Below are 9,824 nucleotides of genomic sequence, written 5' to 3'. Positions count from 1 at the left end.
TGTATTGCCAACTTTCATGTTTTCATGTTTAGGTAGGACAACTTCTTTTGAAGGAATGTTAATATAACTTTGTATAGTTTTTATTATTATTCTCAAGAAAATGTAACTATTTGTAGTACAATTATTTTATTTTGGGTCTTAATATCTTGAAGATAATTTTACTCATGACTATTTTGTACTTTTGTTGCATCATTATTGTTCGGGAAGTCTATAAAAAATAGTTGCTCATGTAAGTATGTGTGTGTGTGTGTGTGAGCGCGCGCGCGTGCGTGCGTGCGTGCGTGCGTGCGTGTGTGTGTGAGATAAATGCTTCTATTTTCACTTTTGTTACATCCTTACTTATGAAAAATGGTAGTTCATGTAAGTATATTTTGTCATCTTTGTGTGTGTGTGTGTGTGTGTGTATGTGACATAGGAGAAGAAGATAAACGCTTCTATTTTCACTTTTGTTACATCCTTACTTATGAAAAATGGTAGCTCGTGTAAGTATATTTTGTCATCTTTTTAAGTGATTTTAAGATTATTTTATACAAACTTTTGAATATTTTATTTTGAGAGATTCATATAAAGATAATGTGAAGTATTTTCATTTTTATTGTGAGCCGCAATTTTATATCTATTTTACTTTAGTAGTTTTCTTTTATTTGGAAATTGGTTTTTAACACTTTAGTTTATCATTTCTTTATGAAGAAATTTTAATGATTTGATGGATAAGCCGGTGCACATGCCATGTAAAGAAAGATAAAATTATTTATAAAATTGTTACTATTGTATTTTTTTCACGTTATAATTATTTATTTTTTTTTTTGCAGCTTCCAAATGTGGTTGGATTTGTCTTAGGGATAATACAAATGTTGTTATATGGATATTACTCAAAATATGGTGGTGTTAAGGATGAGAAAATTGAAGCCGGAGTGGTGAATATTGTTGTTGTGAACCCATTAGGGACCACTTACCCGTGCGATGCACATGTGTGATGCGTTGTTTTATATTATAATCGGAGAAATTGAAACAATAAATATTTTCAAAATAATAAAATAGAGAATCCGAGATTCAAACTCCAATCATAGCATGGTTGAAGTGTTTTCGCTTACCTTGTCTTATTACCTTTGAGAATTAGCCAGCAATTGAAAGTTTCTATAGATGTTGGAATTTGTGTTTGTTTTCTGCTTCTTATATCACCTATCTTGCTCCTTGGCTTGAGTTATGGGTTAAATGTATATTATGATGGTGGCTAGCATTAAGTATGTCAATCTTTGGTATATCAAATTTTTGGTTTGTTTAGTACACTATATGTTATCTTTGGGACCAGCTTCATTAGCCAGCATTTGGAAGTTTCTGTGGATGTTTTTTCTGTGTATGTATGCTGTTGTTTTGATGCTTGTGTGTGGGTTTCGTTTTTGCAAGCTACAGTCAATTAGTGTTTCAGATAAACAATCGCATCACACCCGTGCTAAAATTATCTACTTTATCCGTTTAAAAAAAGTCATTTCATTGTTTATTGTAACTTTTCTATTATTATTATTATTATTATTATTATTATTATTATTAATTATTTTATTATTATCACATAACAAAAAAAATTACAAATGAAATATAAATATTTTCATTTTTCCAGTTATTATTTATGATGATGATGAAACAATTAATATGATATTAAAATGATATGATATTTTTAATTGGTTGGATTATATATATTAGACCTACGACCCTGCAAATAACGGTGTAAGGGTAGTTTTTTTTTGGTACATATGGTAGGGGTGCACAAAATAACCGATTATAGTGATTAATCCAAAACCACATCCAAATCCAAGATCACAAAACCGGTTAATTCTAAAATGAAATTAACCGATTTATTGATATATGGTTGGGTTATGCAAATATAAAAACCGATTATTTAACCGGATATCCATATCCAAAAACCAATACTTTTTTTTGTTTTTGTCAAAGCAATTTTTTTGTTCTTGTTCAATTTTCTTACACTAATTCCTAGTTTAATTTTTCTGTCAAACCACACATAATTTTTTTTTTACAATTAGTTTAATTGATCTCTATAAATTTGTGTCAAAATCAAAATTCCTAATTTAATTTCATACTAGTCCCACACCCGTGCACGGGTGTTATGCGATATTTTATATTATAATGTTGAAAAATCATTCGTATAAATTGAAACATTAAGTATTATGAAAATTAAACCATATTTAAAAAACTTATTTATACATCATATTTGAAGTTACTTTGGTATCTTCTTCATTAACATTGATTAGCATTATCTTTAACTCATTCTTCAAAATAACTATGGAAATGACAACATATAATTGACCATGGAAAACAATCGATGTTGAAACATAAGTTTTTATTTATATTATAAATCTAATTGGAGGATTCTGAGTTGGATAAACTACTTCATTATCTCTTACTAAAAAACTACTGTATTATCGAATTTGACATTTATATTAATTTGAAACTTATTGGAGCAAAGATAAACCAACTTAACTCATATTCAAATATCGAATATGATAAAAATCATACAGGGCATAACAACCATTAGTAAATTTTATTTTATCTATTTTTTTTACTAACATTAGAAAGTAGTCCTGACAATCGACTAACTCCTTATACTTACAAAGATTGGACAAAAGATTATTAGCAAAAACATTAACTTTTTTGAAAGAAAAAAAACAATAAAATATACAAAATAATAAAATGAACAAAAAAATTTAAAATGAATAATAACCCAAAACAATAATAATAATAATAATAATAATAATTTTTTTTTTTGAAAACTTGGTATCCAGCCTTAGGACCGACTAATCCAAGGGGACCAATCCCACCGCCCACTTGCGGGGGCCCCATTTAAAGCCAGAGTTTTTTTGCTCTGTATGGACTTAGCCCACCGAAATTGGCACCAGTGGGAATCGAACCTGAGACCTTGAGAGGAGCATACTCCAAGGACCCAAGCCAATACCACTCGACCAACCCCAACTGGGTTTAATAATAATTATTATTATTACAATTAATCCCCCATTAAATGGATGTAAGTGGATGATGTGGCTAAATGAAAGATTTTCATTGGTTTGTGGATTAGGGTTTAGATAGACAATTCCACAACTATCTAGGATTTATATATAACTAGTCCCACACCCGTGCGATGCACAGGTGTTATGTAATATTTTATATTCTAATGTTGAAAAATTATTCGTATAAATTGTAACAATAAGTATTATAAAATGAAAATTATAATAATAATAATAATAATATAAAAGTGATGTACTTATCACTTCCTCCAACCAATATATATACCTATATGTATAGAGAATGAGTACAGACCATCAAAATTGAATGAAATATGATAATGCTAATAGTTATTATATATTTCAATCTCATAACCTAACTTTTTGCATAACCTTCACTTTTCTCTAAAATTATAATGTAATTAAGTCAATAATGTATACACTCTTCGTTTTTTTTTTTTTTTTTTTTTGTGACTAAATTATAAACTCTTTGTTGTTTCTATGAAAACGGTTGACATTTAAATGGGATAAATGTTGAAAGAGAATCCAACTATGTTCATCTTCATTGTCACTAAGAAATGTTATAATAATGTAGAAGAGTGTAACATCTTGTGACATCAATTTTTGGATAATTGGAGAGGTAGAATTCAATAATAATGTAGAAAATTGTAACATCTTGTGACATCAATTTTTGGATAATTGGAGAATCATAATTCTTTATTATTTATTATGAGATTGATATAATATAAAAAAAAAATAGAGATGAGAATGATATAATATAAGGAAGTGATGTGAAAAAAAAAAGAGATGAAAATGATATAATATAAGAAAGTGATGTGGCATTATTGTGTGATTTAATTGGATGTAAATGGGTGATGTGGATTAGGGTTAAGATGGATAGTAGGAAAACTATCTAGGAATTATATATATAGATTCCACAACTATCTAGGCAATTCCACAACTATCTAAGATTAGGGTTTGTGGACGATATTTACATATCTATAATTAACATCCTCTTTAGCCAGCAATTGAGGATGTAAAAAAATTTGGTGTGGACTTTTCATATTATCAATAATACTCTTGAATTTTTTTTAATACTAAAATTTTTTTATTAACAAACTCACCATAACATAAATATTTTTTAGGAGCAAAAATATTTTATTAATATACCATAACATAAAACATGCAAAAAAAAATTATATTTTTTTATATAAATGTATATAATAGACACTGTACACAGGCGCAACCTTGGCCACTAGTATAACATAATTCAACAAGCTAGAAATTTAAATAATATGCATGGGCTGACTTGACTGACTAAGTCATAGTTCTTCCCTCTCACAATTTCCATCCTCTTTCTATTTTCTTGTCATTTTATATTTCTTCTTCAACAACGACAACATAGCCATCAATTTATCTCTACCTTTCTTAACTTTTGAACGCTGCAAATTAATCAAGAATATCTACCTCCTTGGAAACAAACAAACTGTCCTACCATTCATTCTTTCTGCATGTTTAACAAGGTTAGTATTTCCTTAATTATTTTATGTTTCTTTCATGAAATTAACCACCATGTTTTTCTTTAACTACCTTTCTACTTTTTGCAACTTGTTATATTTTCCTTGCTTTCAAAACTGTTTTATTATTGATTTAACTTAATTAGTAGTGTTAATTACTTGTTAATTAACCCCCAAGGTTCCTTATGATTTTTGTTATATGCTACTTTTATTTATCCATTGTGGTGATTCAATATCATGCTTCATCCCTGATTAATTCAACTAGTGGTCCTTTAATTAATTAATTAATTAATTCATTTGCTAACCAGTCCCTGGTTGATGTTGGTATTTACTTTTGGAGACTTGACTTTATCATTTAACAGACTTAAATTGAAATATGCAACTTGTTGGTAGCGTTATTTATTTACTTTTAACTTATTCACCCTTTCAGTTTCAGTTTCTATAGCTACATTAATTCATTTGAACTAATTTAACATTAATACGAAAACGAGTTTCTAATTTGATGTTGGATTTTACTTTTGCAGGCATTAGTCTTGTGTTGAGTTAAGTATTATAGTGTTTGTTTGCTGCAAAAAAAAAAGCATAATCATGAATGGAAAAGGACATAAATTTGTGAGGTAAGGTTGCTCAACCCTACTGGTTCTGCATATTTTTAATAATCTTTTTAGAATAATATCTTCAGCTTCTATCTTTTAGGACTGTAATTTCCCTAATTCATTCATGCTGAGTCATATTTATTGTATGAAGCACAAACACTGTATACGACACGGACACTTACACTTACACGTCGACACCGATAATAATTTGAGAAAATGACTTAATCCAATGTGATAATAAGTGTCGGTGTCGTGTCGATGTCGGGCACCGATCCAATGTGATAATAAGTGTCGGTGTGTGTCGATTTCGGACACCGACACTTGAACACGCCTAATCCGAGGAGTGTCCGTGCTTCATAGTCTATAAAGTATTTTTGACATGTGCCACCAAATTTAAATTTACAATAATAGTCCAAATTACAATAGTGAAACAATAATAGAAGTGGTAATATTATACTTTGGCAGCATGTACTAAGATAATACTATAATATGCCTTTTTCTTAGTTTTCCTAAGTCATGTAGTTAGCAATTTCATATTAATAACATGATTTGGTATGTCTCTTTTCATTGCAGGTTTGAGGATTGGAGATCAGAGTCGTCGTTTAGCATAGAGCTGAAAGATTCTGTAAACAAAAGAAACGAGAGACCAAGTGTAAGTTCTATTTTGAAGAACATTGGAAGAGGACTTGAGAGTGGATTAGAGAAGATGAAGAAATTCAGAAGACCGTCTTCAGCAGTTCATCCAGTAAATGAAAGACAAACAAAAAAATCGGCTTCTTCTAAGCGCATAATTCTTGATCCACAGGGGCCAATGCTTCAGAAATGGAACAAAATCTTTGTAATCACATGTGTTATGGCAATTTCTGTGGACCCTCTTTTCTTTTACATTCCGGTGATTGTCGGAAACGACAAATGTCTTGATTTGGATGAACCGTTGCAGACTACTGCCAGTGTTCTTCGCACATTCTTTGATCTTTTCTACATTCTTCGCATCATCTTTCAGTTTAGAACTGGGTTTATTGCACCTTCTTCTCGTGTTTTTGGAAGAGGTGAACTCGTTGACGATCCTATTGCCATAATGAAACGATATCTGAGTTCTCATTTCATCATTGACATTCTTTCAATTATTCCCCTTCCACAGGTATCTCACATTTCAACTCATTGTTAATTATACTTTCTAATGACAAGTACCGATACTCATTCAAATCCTCTCCAGCGTTGCAACTCTCTCCAGCCAAATGTTACTCAGTGGATTAATCTAATGCCTGACATTTAGCTGGAGAGAGCTCCATGGATGTAAAAGTACTATGGTAGCCAAAGTCATTTAGAATAATTATCTTCTTTTTTTTTCTTTCAAGTTAAGTTGAATTGGTGAAATTCAATGTTTATAATGAGTTACTAAGCGGAGTAACTCAGCTCAGAGTTACTACATGAGTAACTTGAAAAAAAATATGTGAAAGACATAATTTTGTTGTTAATTCTTTTGGCGTTTCAGGTTATTGTTTTGGCTGTTATTCCAAAATTGAAAAGCACGGGTCCATTTTTGGCAAAGGATTTGTTGAAGGTTACAGTATTAATTCAGTATGTGCCGAGACTATTGCGGATTCGTCCACTATTTCAAGAAGTAACTAGAACTTCAGGCATATTGGCGGAGACAGCGTGGGCTGGAGCTGTCTTCAATCTTTTACTCTACATGCTAGCCAGTCATGTAAATTGATTTAATTGCATTCTTCAGATTCCATTATCTTATAACATATGTCCTAGTTATCATGACAAAATGTTTTGATCACAAAATTTTTGTATGTGGCTGTGGCATATCAGGTGGTTGGAGCTAACTGGTATCTGCTTTCAATAGAATCACAAGTGCGGTGTTGGCGCAGACAGATGAACAATGCTTCCCTCTTTCATGCATCATATTTGGGCTGTGGAAATCGAAATGAAAGTGTCTTCCTACTACTCAATAATACATGTAATTTTGTTGACCCTGATGATATCAAGGACACAAAAATCTTCAATTTTGGAATATTTTCCGATGCTCTACAATCACAAGTGATAGATTCTACCACAGAATTTCCTCAGAAGTTCTTCTACTGCTTTTGGTGGGGTTTGCGCAATTTAAGGTTGGTAAAAGATAGTTCTTCTACTGCTTTCATGCACATTTTAAGAACTGTAGGACTTTGTATCCTTATCTTGATTTTTAGAGCAGTTTCTAGACCATTCTAACAGAATGACAAAAGTAATAAATTTTGTCATATTTTACAGTTCTCTTGGACAAAACCTCAAGACAAGTACTTACGTCCCGGAGATAGCTTTTGCAATTTTCATTGCCATCTTTGGATTGGTTTTATTCTCATTACTTATTGGAAACATGCAGGTAAGTGTTGATAAAAGGTTTTTTGCATATATATTTATAGGGAGAAATTCTTGACACTCAAATTAACAAAGAAAGGCATTTTCTATGGAAAGAAACTAAATTTCTATAGATTTTTGTATATCATCATCCTGTTATAATGATTTAAAGTTCACCACAAAGTTCCAAAACCACAATGACTTCCATTGAAGTCCATGTTTGCATAAGTTTTTGAGCTGTAAATTAAACACGTTATGTTAAACATCTTTTGGTGATTAATGAGCTAATAGACTGTGTTGAACATTGTTACAGAAATATTTGCAATCTACAACTGTTAGGGTAGAAGAGATGAGAGTGAAGAGGAGGGATGCAGAACGATGGATGTCTCACCGTATGTTACCTGATAACTTGAAGCAAAGAATTAGAAGTTATGAACAATACAAATGGCAAGAAAATAGAGGTGTTGAAGAAGAGACTTTAATTCGCAACCTCCCTAAAGATCTTAGAAGAGACATAAAGCGTCATCTTTGCTTAGCTTTAGTTAAAAAAGTGAGTATCGTCTATAATCATTTCACCATGTAAACACTTTTTGAGAAAATGAACGTGTTTAATGAACATTTCATGTTCTTAATTTTTCATTAGGTGCCAATGTTTGAGAAAATGGACGAGCAATTGTTGGATGCAATGTGTGATAGATTGAAACCAGTTCTGTATACAGAGAAGAGTTGCATTGTCCGTGAAGAAGATCCGGTTGATGAAATGATTTTCATTATGCGTGGAAAAGTCGCTACCATGACAACAAATGGTGGAAGAACTGGTTTCTTCAACTCATTATTTCTAATGCCTGGTGATTTTTGTGGAGAAGAACTTTTAACATGGGCTTTGGATCCAAACTCTTCCTCAAATCTACCAACTTCAACTAGAACAGTAGAAACTATATCAGAAGTTGAAGCATTTGCACTCATGGCTGATGATTTGAAGTTTGTTGCTTCCCAATTTCGACGTCTTATCAATAGCAAACAACTTCAACACACTTTCAGGTATGACTTGATATCGTCTTTTTTCTTAATTTTGATGATGCATCATTATTTATGGATTAGTGAAGTAAAAAGAATTTTGTTAAACTTGCTCAACAATATATATATGTTTTTTTGCAGGTTATATTCGCCGCAATGGAAGACATGGGCTGTATGTTTCATACAAGCAGCTTGGCGTCGATACTGGAAAAAGAAGATTGAGAGGACATTACGTGAAGCCGAAGACAAGCTACAAGATGTTCTAGCCAACGAGGAAGGGTCAACTATAAGCCTTGGTGCAACCATATATGCATCAAGGTTTGCTGCAAATGCATTACGAAACTTGAGAGAAAATAACAGACACAACCGAATGCCGCAGAGATTGTTACCTCTTTTGCCACCAAAACCAGCTGAGCCTGATTTCACTACTAAGAAACACTAGGCCTAGCTCGGTGAATTTTGTACATGTAACTCTGTAGATTTTGTTTGTGATGTAGTTGGTCAAATATAGTCATTTTGTTTGAAGAATAAAACATACCTAGCTAGCTCGGTGCATTAATTTCCAACATGACCAACGTTGTACAACCTAGTGGTTGGAATTCATGTACAGTAATTTTTATGGAAATTGTGGAATGAACCAAAGCATAGTCTCTCCATGACCTTCGGATTTGGATTCTGTGAAGTCGACTGCATGCAGTCAGTAGATTTCGACCGTCTGATCAAGATCAGACGGCTTAGATTTTAAGGTCAGATTTTAATTATAAAATCTGATTTTAAAATCTGAACCGTCCGATCTTGATCGGACAGTCCGATCTTGATCGGACGGTTTATATGTGGCCGACTGCACTGCAGTCAGTATATGTGTGAATTCACTGAATCCATATCCATGACCTTCACAAGTGAGCTGTCGCATCATATTGGTAAATTCAATTATTATGCATTAAATATTTTATATTATTAAATTCAAAATTTTGAACACAAGCTAAATATAGAAATTTCCATATAACTAACCTGCATGATGCATATTACATGCAATGTTCCTATAACTAAGTTACGCTCACGAATACATTTTTAGTGTAAAATATTATACATTGTCATAACATCACTACGTCTACTATTATTATGTATGTGACTGAAAAAATGATTATGATATAAGTAACATTTTAATGTAAAAATTCATTACATTTTCTATATATATGAATTAAGAGTTTAAAAGAGATCAAGAGATATAAGAATCACTAGTGGGCGAATCAGAGACCGAACTGATATTTTAATGTTTTCATGGTAAATATAATGTTTTTTAAGTAATTTAGTAGCTAAAAATTTTACCC

General features: G+C 31.6%; 1 protein-coding gene across 1 annotated transcript; it reads left to right on the top strand.

Annotated features, from left to right (window-relative positions):
• Window positions 1-4,263: 4,263 nt before the first annotated feature.
• Window positions 4,264-9,157, top strand: LOC123889579 (cyclic nucleotide-gated ion channel 1-like). The gene is made up of 9 exons (XM_045938978.1): window positions 4,264-4,537; window positions 5,056-5,148; window positions 5,701-6,268; window positions 6,623-6,835; window positions 6,949-7,247; window positions 7,390-7,501; window positions 7,790-8,026; window positions 8,120-8,517; window positions 8,635-9,157. Exons 2-9 carry the CDS (start codon window positions 5,120-5,122, stop codon window positions 8,933-8,935), a joined length of 2,157 nt encoding a protein of 718 aa, XP_045794934.1. The 5' UTR covers window positions 4,264-4,537; window positions 5,056-5,119; the 3' UTR covers window positions 8,936-9,157.
• Window positions 9,158-9,824: the final 667 nt, after the last annotated feature.

This window comes from Trifolium pratense, linkage group LG6 (genome assembly GCF_020283565.1).
Source record: "Trifolium pratense cultivar HEN17-A07 linkage group LG6, ARS_RC_1.1, whole genome shotgun sequence".
In the NCBI taxonomy this organism is placed as follows: domain Eukaryota; kingdom Viridiplantae; phylum Streptophyta; class Magnoliopsida; order Fabales; family Fabaceae; genus Trifolium; species Trifolium pratense.
Note: the sequence above shows the minus strand (reverse complement) of the source record. Positions and strands in the feature narration are given on the sequence as shown.